Source organism: Acyrthosiphon pisum, chromosome A3 (assembly GCF_005508785.2).
Source record: "Acyrthosiphon pisum isolate AL4f chromosome A3, pea_aphid_22Mar2018_4r6ur, whole genome shotgun sequence".
Lineage (NCBI taxonomy): Eukaryota > Metazoa > Arthropoda > Insecta > Hemiptera > Aphididae > Acyrthosiphon > Acyrthosiphon pisum.
In genome coordinates this window covers 31,563,635-31,576,800 of record NC_042496.1, presented here as the reverse complement: position 1 = coordinate 31,576,800, position 13,166 = coordinate 31,563,635, and the positions used below count along the sequence as shown (strand labels likewise).

The 13,166-nt window shown below is 32.1% G+C and overlaps 3 protein-coding genes across 3 annotated transcripts; 1 reads left to right on the top strand and 2 right to left on the bottom strand.

Annotated features, from left to right (window-relative positions):
- Positions 1–1,636: 1,636 nt before the first annotated feature.
- Positions 1,637–3,280, bottom strand: LOC100159826. The gene has a single exon (XM_003243549.4). It carries the CDS (start codon positions 2,391–2,393, stop codon positions 1,716–1,718), a length of 678 nt encoding a protein of 225 aa, XP_003243597.1. The 5' UTR covers positions 2,394–3,280; the 3' UTR covers positions 1,637–1,715.
- A 383-nt stretch (positions 3,281–3,663) lies between these two features.
- Positions 3,664–8,991, top strand: LOC100159644 (vacuolar protein sorting-associated protein 53 homolog). The gene is made up of 16 exons (XM_001944835.4): positions 3,664–3,957; positions 4,034–4,219; positions 4,276–4,490; positions 4,926–5,046; positions 5,108–5,253; positions 5,317–5,532; positions 5,595–5,757; positions 5,816–6,012; positions 6,092–6,334; positions 6,421–6,570; positions 6,659–6,784; positions 6,848–6,926; positions 7,012–7,160; positions 8,162–8,317; positions 8,392–8,551; positions 8,652–8,991. The coding sequence occupies exons 1-16, from the start codon at positions 3,871–3,873 to the stop codon at positions 8,805–8,807; spliced, it is 2,550 nt and encodes an 849-aa protein (XP_001944870.2). The 5' UTR covers positions 3,664–3,870; the 3' UTR covers positions 8,808–8,991.
- Positions 8,992–9,912: 921 nt separating this feature from the next.
- Positions 9,913–11,397, bottom strand: LOC103308991 (electron transfer flavoprotein subunit beta). The gene has a single exon (XM_008183411.3). It carries the CDS (start codon positions 11,010–11,012, stop codon positions 10,251–10,253), a length of 762 nt encoding a protein of 253 aa, XP_008181633.1. The 5' UTR covers positions 11,013–11,397; the 3' UTR covers positions 9,913–10,250.
- Positions 11,398–13,166: the final 1,769 nt, after the last annotated feature.

Genomic DNA, 13,166 nt, shown 5'->3' with positions numbered 1-13,166 from the left:
GGGGACTGGAGCAACCAATATATTTTTCCATACATTAAGCTCAATAAGCGAAAGAAAATTTAAACATACTTCCGGCAGCATGATTTCAAGTTAGAAAAGTAAATTTAGTTTGTATTCTTCTTTTCTAAGCTTGCTCGAAAGTGGATTCTTATATTTTTCATTTCGTCGCTATCTACAACTAAGTCAATTCTAAGTTTATTTTGATAAAAATATAAACTTACTATGCATCATATTATATTAACTGAAAATAAAGTCGTTAATCTATTTCCAAGCAAACCTAGAAAATAGACTAACGAATACGCTCATCTTTTCAAAACTAATATAAGTTAATCGAAACAAGGTGAATTTTTGTTCCTCTTTTGGTAGGTACTGTTTACTGCCAGAGCAAAAGTATTTTCTTACACACACTATTGTTCATTATTTACTTCTCACACATTGACACAGCCAAAATGTACATGCAATATTAAATGCCTAAACATAGTCCTTAAGACATGGTATGCTCCAGCCCTCCTAAATTCGTTAATACATCACTATATTATTAGTAGACGATTGCCTACATATACGACCATACGGGTACAGACGTACAGTAACATTATTTATATAATAGATAAAGTAGGTATTTATATTTTATCGATTATATCTATAACAAAACATTGAACGCTCTTAGACCTTCGCGGTCGTGTACTCGTGTACTCATCACTCGAATAGTCGTATAGGTATATCGTTTATTCTGCCACGTAGGTACCTTTTTTATTATTGAAAAATTGGTTATGTAGATATATGTCTCAGTAGAGTTCAGTAAATAAAACTATACAAAACTTGTAGATTGTAGATATATATATTTTCTCAGTAGAGTCCAGTTAATAAACCTATATTCAAATTATTGAGGTAGAAGAGTTTATTTCCCTTCTATGCTTCTCTGGTAGACAATTTTACTGACGTGCCACCCAGTGAAAATTACTTAAAATATGCTCTGCGCCTGTCCGCAGTCGTCCGTAAACGTGCACCGCCGAATCCGCCATCGACGGCACGCCAAGACACAGTACACAGTCACCGATGCCGTGGACAACCCAAACACGCGACTAGGTAAGAATTTTGACAAAATTGAAAATTCGTCAAAATCACGAACATTTGAAAATTATATTAAGTTTTCAGGTAGGTACACGCATTGTATGCTATCTGCTGGCGTAAAAAATGTATCTTATACAAATGCGTCTTTTATATGTCTCTTAAAAAACTTTTAAAGACATTGGTCTCATTAACTGAAGTATGTAAAATATTAATGTTTGAAAATGCTCATAACTCACTTAAAAATTAAAATATCGTAAAAACCCAACGATAAGGCATAGATAATGTTGTTACCTAAAAGTTTGATAATAGGTCAATTCACTCTAAAATCAAAAATTACAGCACCCTGTTGAAACTAGCGAACGAAAATTTGCTATAACGTACGTATGTAAGACGGAGACAACACATGCAGGTGCAACGTCCTCTTAAGCAATTGAAATGGATCATCAAAAATTGGCCTGATTGATCTATCGTACACGATGTGAAAAATTAGTATATTTTGCCAAATGGCATATCGAGTTAATCTTTGCGATGTATAGTTGGAAATAGAGTAGTCAAATAGGACTGAAAAATAAACATTTTTTATTCATTACGGTAAATATGTATATTGATTTTACATTAAACTATTATATTTTTTCCTCTAGTTATCAAACCAGATATTTGTTGCTGTTGCACAAATCCTTGTCCCATGGGCACCCGTTTTCCCGTGCGTAAGCTAAGCAGTCTAGGTGACCCATCTTTTCGGCGCTGAAGCATGTTCTCTCGTTCCAGGGGCACCCGTTTTCCCGTGCGTAAACCAGACAGTCCAAATGACCGCGCATAGCAGCAAAGGCACATGTATTTTCGTCCCATCTGCATCCATTTTCCCGTGCGTAAACCAAGCATTCCAGACGACCGTACATTGCAGCCAAGACACACGTATACAGGCCCCAGCGGCACCCGTTCTCGAAGGCGTATTTTAAACACTCCGTATGGCCCATTTCCAAAGCCCTGTCGCACACTGTAAACACGGTCCTCCAACCTTCCACTACCCAAGGGACACCGACTTTGTGAGCAAGTTTCATGCAATCGATGTGCCCGTGTATTGCTGCTTGTTCACATATGTATTTAAACCTCTCGTCATTGATGCGGAATTGCGATCTGCTGAACATGGTCTGCCTATCGTTGCCCTCGTCTAGGTTTTTGTTGATTTTTAAAAATTCGAACAGCAACTCGCAACAACTACTCATTTTCACGTTCGGTGTTTCCAGCAAGTCGAACTTGTTACGCTCGATCTTGTTGCAAGCGTAATACGCCGTTTTCAGCAAGCTAGGTTGTTCGTACATTTCCCCGTTAGGTCCGACGACCGACGACGTACTACAGAAGAGTGCTGGCTACCTGTATGAGTAAACGATTAACAGCTCGCGAGGAAAAAGAATGTTCAACGAAAAAATATTATTGGAAATCGACGTGTGATGGCGCACGAATAAAGACGTTAAAAAAAATGAAGAAAAAATCCACTCAAGAGCAAACGTACGTATCCGTGCAACAGAGTAGGTACAAAATACAAAGATGACAAATCAGTGGTGGGAAAAAATAACAGGAACAGTGATTTATAACAGTTATTAGTCTAGTAGCAATAACAAGCTGTTACTTGAGGAAAAAAATAACTGTTACGTTTATTTTGATTATTTGAGTTTTTAAATTTGGTCTTACTGACTCCGTGTTATATACTGTTACCACGATTAAAGATATAAAGGTTACCTAACGGGCTATGTCACAAGCAATATCATATGGCAATTGAAATTACTTTCAGAATCATCTGTTGAACTAACTTAGCGCGCTCTCTATAATATTAATATGCGATAATATTATAATATTAATATAGTAAAATAGTACATAAATATTCCACTGCTGTCAAAAGCGCTATAGAATTGTTCTTATCATGAGAGTAATATTAAAGACAACTATTCCATGCTCCTCGTCGGGCAACCATTATATCTTTAATTGTGACTGTTACTGATGTACCAGATACATCGAGATGGATAAATAATATTGTTTATCTATCTCGATGGCCGTAGCAAGGTTTATAGATAATAGTAATAATATATATTCAGTAATCACCATAGACATATTAATAAATGGACTGATCGTAGAAAGAGAGGTTCGTACAACGTTTATAGATAATTTATATTATCTATAAATCTTGAGGTTCGTATACCAACATTGTTAGAAAGAAATAACATACAACTTAAGACGGTCATAAAAGAACAAATTAAAATAATATTTTAAATTTTATATAATATATATAGTAATATTAATATTTAACATTTATATTATTATCATGATCATCCATAGACAAATTATTGTGTTATCACCTCCAAATTTTGCTTGTCATTCCATGATATCTAATTTTTTGCTCTATGATTTTCTTAAACTATGCTCTATCTCTTTCACATTCATGTTTAATATCTGTGATTTCTTTCTAACAATGTTGGTCTCACGGTAACATTGGCGGGGTGTGTGGGGGACGCAATCCATTTATTAATATGTCTATGGTAATCACCATGAACTAAGATATCACTAATCACTAATCAGTATTAGGCCTATAGATAATGGATATAATTTATTACATTTTGTTCATAGAATAAATTATAGAGTTTTCAATTTTTGGCATGATCGTTCACCATTTGTCTACAAACTAAACGTTCTACTTAGTAATTAGTCTTTTGAATTTTTGGTGGCTCTGGGTGCCGTGTGGTATTGGCATAAATATAAAACAAATGTGTTTTTTTGTAATTTTAACTTTAATAAATATAAATTATGTCAACCATCAACGATGAAAAATTTGATGTAGTTAGAACTGAGACATTGGTGTACTCGGTAGAAGTACAAAAAGCAATAGATGAGGTACACTTTGATACAAAATACTCTTAAATTTTATAATATTGTATTCAATATTTAAAATAAATATTGTTACTAATAGATACTGCCGAGCGATGATCCACTGGATAAACCAGATTTTGACACGATAGATTACATCAACAATCTGTTTCCTACTGAACAGTCGCTTACTAATATCGATGATGTTATTAATTCACTAGAATGTAAAGTAGACTCCATAGATAATGATATACGATCAGTCATTAGGGGACAAATTGAAGTTAACAAGGTACAATTAATGGTATAAATGTATCGGAACATAAATTAGTATAATCTTTCATATAGGATGGTAAGGCTGAGCTTGAAGAAGCCCAACATTATATCAAACACCTTTTCAGTCAAATTAGAGAGATCAGACAGAAAGCTGAACATAGCGAGGAAGTTGTTAAAGAAATTACGTTAGATATCAAACAATTAGACTGTGCCAAAAAGAATCTTACAACTTCAATTACAACATTAAATAATTTGCATATGCTTGTTTCTGGTATCGAGTCGCTCAGGTATGTTAGCCTTTTACTAAGTAAGCTGTAGTAGCTGGTGTCAAATCAGCCGTAAGGCAGGCTCTAGCTAGATTAATGTCATTTACATTTAGTGTTTTTTGTGATTGTTTATCTAATAACATATTTCTCTACCCAATTTTTGCCTATACAATTCCAGTACCTAATGCAATTTTTAGTAGCTCAATTTGTACTTGAATTGCCTGTCTTAAATTTTCAAGTAACACAAACGTTTCTTGTTTGAAGTTTAGGTAAACCAAAACAGTTGAATTTGTAATTTATAGCTGTTTTATATAGTAGACAAAAATTTCCAAAAATATTAATCTGAAAATAAGTTATTAATGGTAGCAAAAATATGAAGGCACTCACTGTATATTATATTGTACATATCTACCAATTAATATAATTCATTTAATTTAAAATCACAAATGTATACAGAGGGTTAACTACAAAACGTAAATATGGAGAAATTGTGATGCCTCTACAAGGTGTAACTGATGTTATGGAACATTTCAAAAATTACACAGATATACCACACATTGCTCAGTTATCTACTGAAGTAAATATTTAACTATTTTGTTTCAAACTAATTTTTATAATTTATCTGCATTCTTTAATAGGTAAAACAACTTCAAAAGTCTTTAGCAACACAAATTATGGCAGATTTTCGTGAAGCATTTTCTGGACCAAATGCAAAGAATTTTGTACCTAACAGACAAATGACTGAGGCTTGTTTAGTTGTTTCAATTTTAGAGCCAAAAGTCAAGTAAGAAATGTATTTATTTTATATTATGAATGTTAATAAAATGTACAAATTTTTATTTCTCAGAGACGAATTGTTAGAATGGTTTATAGATCTTCAACTCTCCGAGTATACACATTTATTTGATAGTACAGAAGACGTAGCCTGGTTAGACAAGCTCAACCAACGATATGCTTGGTTTAAACGTCAACTTTTACAGTGCGAAGAAAAATTTAGGGCTATGTTTCCTGTTCAATGGGAGTTATCTGAAAGAATTGCAGTTGAATTTTGTAAAATCACTAAGTATGTATAATTTATTATTTTAAATTTTTCTTAATTTTTAGAACCATTATTTGAATTTCTAGAAATGAGCTTTCTAAACTGATGGTTAAACGAAAAAACGAGATTGATGTCAAGCTTTTACTGTTTGCAATTCAAAAAACAGTTGCATTTGAAAATTTGATGGCAAAAACTTTTAATGGCAATACAATTGTTCAAAATAATGAAAAATCTTTGAACAATATAACTGTTCGTATTTATATTTTATTGATAGATGGCATTTATAATTTTAAATTTTAAATTTTAGAAACAACCAATAATCAACACTGAAACTGAAGAAATTCTTCAACCATTTTCGGAAGAATTACAAATATCTAATGTGCCGGAAAATATTCCATCGCTTATACAAAAAACTGAACCTAAATTAAATTCATCACCATTTTATGGTTTGATAAGTGATTGTTTTCAACCATTTCTCTATATTTATATTGACAGTGTAGATAAGTAAGTATTTAATTTAAGTCTATGAACTTTAATAAAAATTCATTTTTGGATTTATTAAATTAAATTTGTTTGCTTAAAGAAATCTGTCAGAACTGATTGAGCGTTTTGTAAGTGACAACAAGATAACATTGGCGAAAGAAAATATTGATGAGCAAACAGCTACAGTTCTACCAAATTGTGCTGACTTATTTTTATTTTATAAGAAGTCACTAGTACAATGCACTGAGCTCAGTAATCATAATCCAATGCTTGCATTAGCAACAGTATTTCAGAAATATCTTAAAGAATATGCGACTAAAGTACTAGAAGTTAACCTTCCGAAGTATAAACATCTGTTTTAATTTTAGAATAATCTTAAATATCATAAATCTTACTGTTATACTACGTATAAAACTGTGTAATTTATAGATTAAGTCATCCAGCCACATCTCTAACTACAAATGTTTCAAACATGACCAAAGACCTAATTAAAGATTTACAACTTCTTCCAAGTGGGATGACTGAAGCTAGTGTTAAAAATATAAATTGTACACCACAAGAGTTAGCTAAAATTTGTTGGTGAGGAAACACTACTAAAAATTAAAATTATGAACATAATGCAAATACAATATTTATTTTAAAAAAATATTATTTTATTAATTTTAAGTATACTAACAACTGCCGATTACTGTATGGAAACAACACAACAGTTAGAAGAAAAATTAAAAGAAAAAATTGACCCTTCCCTAGTTGGAAAAATTTGCATGACCAATGAAAATGATTTATTTCAAAAGTAATATTATAGTCTACTATAATTCAAAAATATTTATTTTATGTTATTTTATCTTTGTTTCAGTATTATTTTCATGTCTATTAATCTTTTGGTTCAACATTTAGAAGCTGATTTGGAACCTGCATTAAATAATATGACCAAAGTAAATTGCTTGGATTTTATAGTTCAAATATTATATATATTGTTGTTTGTTATTTCCACAGTTCTTATAAAAATATCTCTTTCAGGTTCCATGGCAAAATATTACAGCAGTCGGTGACCAAAGTGAATATGTTACTATTATGACAACACATTTGAGAGGTGTTGTTCCTATTGTACGAACATATTTATCAACATCCAGAAAATATTTTACAAAGTTTTGTATTACTTTTGCCAAGTAAGTTAATAACAACAATGATTATTCTAGCCCAGCGTTACTCAATCTTTTTAACGTAGCAGCCCCCAAAATAAGTGTAAAATAAAATTGGTTGCCACACGCTATTTGCATGGTACTATCTGTCTGAAAATTGTACCCCACAGTGAACTAGTAGTAAAAATAATATAGTAAATTGTGCCCAGCATTTTTCAGTTTCTAAAATAGGTTAGCATACTATATTACGCCCATTGTCTCTATGTAAGGTACCTTGAATTAATCAATATATATTATAAAATTAAACACTTTTACATTTATTGGTGCCCAAGCTGAACGTTGAAATTTATTTTTTATTTTTACTTACGCTAAATTTTATCTGAGTTTTGTAGTGATTTTTTTTTTTTTAGTAATACCTATGTAATTTTGTGAATAAGTGAATTTTGGAAAAAAAAATGTATTAGGTTTTATACTAATTAAACGATACAACAAATAAAAAAACCATTTCGTACATATCCTATAAAAGAGATTAAGGAATTCAAATGTTTTCAAAATTAAAATAGGGCTTTTGGTACTAGGTGAATTTTTCTTCCATTTTGGGACTTTCGTGAGAGTTGAACATTTTTAATCGCAAAATAGTGACGTTTGACTGCGCCTATGTATGTTTTGGATTTCCAAAAATCTTAGCTGTAGTTTATGTTTAATTACATACAGCGTTCGGGAAACTCCCGCACACTAATGATCATTCACTATACATACACAGTTACACAGCACTCTAATGAGGGATATAGAATATTTCCTAAATCCGACCCCTTAAAAATGGTTCGCTTTCAACAGCTTTAACTTTTAATTGTTATCAAACATAACATATAATATAAGACAAGCCAAAACAATATTTAAAAATATTTCGAGGGGTGGCACACTGGCATGTTCCCCCCTGGCTATTGCATTGGTAATAAGTAATAATATAAAAAAAAGTAAACCAATAAAATGTTTTAGCATATTATAATAATTATTTTAACTTCCAGTTCATTCATACCTAAATTTATCCAACATTTGTATAAGTGCAAGCCGCTATCAAATATTGGCGCCGAACAATTGTTGTTGGATACACATTCACTCAAAACAATTTTATTAGACTTGCCATCGATGAACCTTGATGATAATCGTAAAGCTCCGGCTAGGTAACATAAATCACAAAATAATGTTTGTGTCAACATTTGTAAAAATAAATTTTTGTGTGTTAATATTATTTCAGTTATACAAAGGTTGTAGTAAAAGGAATGACAAAAGCAGAAATGATATTGAAATTAGTAATGGCTCCAACAATAAAACACTACACATCTTTTGTCGACCAATATTTAAAACTATTACCAGAATCTGATATGACAGAATTTCAAAAAATATTAGAAATGAAGGTTTGTGGTTTTTCATAATTTATTGTTAATATTGTTATTAGTTAATATGATGTTTAGCACTATAAAATATATATGATTGAATGATTCAATTATGTTGCAGGGTTTGAAAGCAGCTGAACGAAATGAGCTTTTGAATATTTTTAGACCTAGGAATCCAACTGGAAGTTTTGTTACAAGTACAGCTGCATTGTCTAGTTTGAAACAATATACTAGTCTTATAAAAAAAAATTTGATTTCTAATTCTAGCAATAATTAATCGTTTTATGTTGGAAGAAAATATATTTTTGTAAACTCCATGTATATTTCCATGTACAAAATTCAGAAAAAATATTATATATAATTTCATTTGAATTTATAAAAATCATATAGATCTTTTAATTTGTAATTGTAATTAAAACATTTTGTTTGAATAAATATAAATATTTTGTTTTTATTTTCAACATTGAATATTTAATGCAGTTTCCTATCGAAATTGTTTAATAAAATATTATTCTTATTTCTCATAAAAATTAAATTAACTGCAAATATAAAACTATATAAGGACTAATTACAAATAGATTGATATATGCATTCATATAATATGTGACTAGGTCATTGAATTTTAATAAAAATTAACAACTAAATAGTTACGTTTTAAAATCCATCTAACTATATGACATAATTAAAACAAGAATATTTATAACAAACTATTTACTTAAAAAAGGTATTCCTATAATTATATTTTATAGATATCAATTTAATTTCTTATCTACTGTTAAACGTAATCTCTGCTACATTAATTTTTAAGGATTAATAAAATTTTAATTCAATGAATTAATGTCATATCAGTTAAACGTTTTGTGAATTCATTAATTTTCTTGGTGCATGGTCAATGATGACTGATGAGTTATTTTTTTCCCATATATTTATCAGTTTAAAAATGTATTAGTTATTTTTTGGCAATTTTCAAGTCTACAAAGTTTATTTTTTCTGACATTAATCAAATGTCTTACAGAATATTTGCACTTGCAATGGCTTTGACAAAATATGCTATGCATCACCAATAGCACAATTTTAAAAACATAGTTTTTGGTAATATCGTCCCCATTCATGCAAAGTACACTAAGTCCAAAATCGACTTAGAAATTTGTATTTTAACAATAATAAGAACTATAAATTTCACAGTGTCATATTATTTACAACTACTCATAAACAGCTACTTCCCTTAAGGGTAACTCAATTAAAAAAAGAAAGAAAAAAATTTGGTTACATATGGTATACATTTAAAGTTTCAAAAAATTGCAAAAGCTGATTCATGTTTTTGGAGACTTGGTGTGTTTTGCATGAACGGGGACGAATTATAATGCAAGTGAAGATCTAAATTGAAGTGGTTATAACATAGTTCTAATTGGTGACATATATTTGATACTATTCTAATTGAAGAAATAAGTTTCTATAACCAGAGAATATAATGAGTAAATATATATAATATTACTAACAAATAACAATAAATTGACAAAAATAATTATGACAGGTAAGTTGATGAATTCTTCAAAATATAAAAAAAGACTGCCGTTACAATAAAGTTCTTGGCATAAATATTTTATCTTTTAAGTTACAAGAAAAATATAATCAATTTAAAAAAATATATTATTCGTAACAGCTGAAAACCTCATAAAGAATTTGTAACAACTAAAACAACAGTATTGTCGACATCACATTACAAATGACCCTTTTCTTTCAACTTGGTAATGAGAGTATCGACGTCAGGCACAACGGAACCAGCCTGTCTGGTGGGCGGGTCTTCTACGCTCAACACTTGTTGACGTGGCGCCAAGTCTACGCCAACATCTGCAGCCGTGAGCTTTTTGATGGGCTTCTTCTTTGCTTTCATGATATTTGGCAATGTGGCATACCGTGGTTCATTGAGTCGCAAGTCGGCACTGATAACTGCTGGCAACTTGACTTTGACTGTCTCCAAGCCACCGTCCACCTCGCGCTTCACCAGCACGTTGCCGTCCGCTACGGTCACTTCAGAAGCGAATGTGGCCTGTGGCCAGCCCAATATTGCCGCAGTCATCTGGGCCGTCTGGTTAGAATCGTCGTCGATGGCCTGCTTGCCAACAATGACAATGTCTGCCTTCTCGTCCACCGCCACCCTAGCCAGAATCTTGGACACGTGCAGCGGCAACAGAGAGTCGTACTGGGGCTGCGGCACCTCGACATGGACGGCACGGTCTGCACCCATCGCGAGAGCGGTGCGCAGCGACTCCTGGGCCTGGGGTATGCCGCATGACACGGCGATCACCTCGGACGCGATCTTCTTCTCCTTGAGGCGGACGGCCTCCTCGACGGCGATCTCGTCGAACGGGTTCAGGCCGTGCTTGACGCCGTCGGTGACGACGCCAGACTTGTCCGGCTTGACGCGGATCTTTACCGCGTAATCGATTACGCGCTTAACGCCGACCAAAACGCGGGCCATGATTTTTGACGACGGCTAAACGAGTTAATACGATCTGAGTAGAGAATAAAGATATCGATTGATTGTCGACAATTTGTCGTTTGTCGACGACGGTCTTAAGTGTTTTGGTCAGTGGTCACCGTTTCCAGAAGTTGTTGACGGACGACGAAGAGGAAACGCGCGGCTGGACCAATAGGATACGTCGAAACCGTTTGCTATCAGACGATCTTATCGCGCGAAAGGACCTTAGCGGACGAGCAGCTGCTGCGAGTGTACCGCGTACAATCCATTAATAGACAATACCTACTTCGTGGTTCACTTCCTACAAAACGACCTATTGACCGTCAGCCGTCACGTAAATAGTAAATACATACGTAATCGATTGCGATTTACAGCCGTTCAGCCGTTGCCCGTGATTGGTCATGCCAGTTTAATATTTATTACAATTTACATTCAATACTCACCATAGGTTATAGTCCTTAAGTTTAATATTATATTGTACCTAGTGATATAGGTTAGGAGACAACGCATCAATTCGGTACGATCCCCGTCATAAATTATAACATTGTTTATACTTTTTTACTTAATATCTTGGTCCAATTTATACCCCCATTGCTACATTGCTATCATGATTTTAAACATTTTTACCTAAATACTCGACGAATTAAAAACGGGTAAAAAAATTCCAAGATTATGGACTAAAATCCAATATTTAATTTTTTAAATGTATGGTTACGTAATATGTATGCAGGTACTATTATTTGTTTTTAATTAACACATGCGCAGATTAACACCATACGAATTACGATTTATTTGAGTTTAATTAACTTAAGATGAATTAAATATTTAACATATTTTTCCTGATTTCTGACTTAGCAGATAGCCTGTAATCGTGGCCGTGTCCTAATATTATGCCGTACGTGAGTTAAACAACTTCTTCGACAAAAACGATTTTCGAAATATTACTAGGTCAAAAAATTGAAAATGTAATACAACGTTTCTCAACTCGTAAGTTGTTGTTAGTGGAAATTAAAAGAAAGTTGAGCGTAAATCTACAATATTTTTCTATGAGCGGCTAAATTTAAATTTTGACAAAATTCATCAAAATCACAAAAATTGGCAATTTCTTTCGAGTTGGAACTTTTTCAAAATTTTTCTTATTATACCTAAGGTTTGAAAAGTTATAACCTAACCTAAACCTTAAATTGTCTTAAATTTACTAAAAAAAAGTATCAGTCAAAATAAAGACAAAAATAATCCATTTTGCATTAAAACATGGGCCCTATAGTTATAAATATTTACCAAGATGTTCTAAATAGAAGAAATTCTAAAAAAATTGTCCACAATAATAATTATATTATACCATGTTTATTATTTTGTACCAGCCCGGGGGACATAACATGACACCGGCCACCACTGTGCAATGGCACAGTAGCACAGTCCACCCTAGATTGCATACAGGCCTAATGCCTATGATCACCGTGGCCTATATTCTAACATAATAATATCTATGTAAATTAAAAATTTTTTAGTCATTCACAAGGTACCTAAACTATTTTTGAATGTATTATGTTTGAGTTCCAAAAAAAAATATGGTTATGTAACTAATTTTTTGATGAGACAATACTAACCACTAAATAGCAAAACTTTAATTAAATATAGTTCGTTTTTTTTCTATTTGGAAAAACTGAAAAACTATGACATACTGTGTTTTTTATTAAAACTTTCAGAAACCAGAGCCAGTAGGTGCATAGGCCTGGGAGTGACTAAAACTTATACCCCCAATTCTGATTTAAACATTTCTGACCACCCCAATAATGCCCAGTTAATTAGAAAAGTTTCATATTTTCTTATCCTACTCATTGGCGCAACTAGGGGGGCACACAGGGGACTTGTGCACCCCCAAAATATAAAATACTTAATCTATAATATTTTGATTATTTTGAAGTAAAAATTATCAATAAATACAAAAAAGTTGTACCTTAGAGTATATTGAGGAACATAATAAGTGATTAATAGTGAGTACTTCACTAATTCACTATTATGTTCCAACCATAGACCTATAAACTAAGTTAATAAAAACTTAGTTTATAGGTCTATGGGTTTCAACATTCCCTGCTATAACAGTATAACAAATAATCTTAAGCTTAAGGTAGGTAATTTTATGTTGCATAA

What these genes read in the sequence shown, in the direction of transcription:
- LOC100159826 (XM_003243549.4), bottom strand. Translation starts at nt 2,393, where the DNA reads ATGTACGAACAACCTAGCTTGCTGAAAACGGCGTATTACGCTTGCAAC.
- LOC100159644 (XM_001944835.4), top strand. Translation starts at nt 3,871, where the DNA reads ATGTCAACCATCAACGATGAAAAATTTGATGTAGTTAGAACTGAGACA. An exon ending in GACAAATTGAAGTTAACAAG is followed by an intron (nt 4,220 to 4,275) that starts GTACAATTAATG and finishes TCTTTCATATAG; the next exon opens with GATGGTAAGGCTGAGCTTGA. An exon ending in GAGTTAGCTAAAATTTGTTG is followed by an intron (nt 6,571 to 6,658) that starts GTGAGGAAACAC and finishes ATTAATTTTAAG; the next exon opens with TATACTAACAACTGCCGATT.
- LOC103308991 (XM_008183411.3), bottom strand. Translation starts at nt 11,012, where the DNA reads ATGGCCCGCGTTTTGGTCGGCGTTAAGCGCGTAATCGATTACGCGGTA.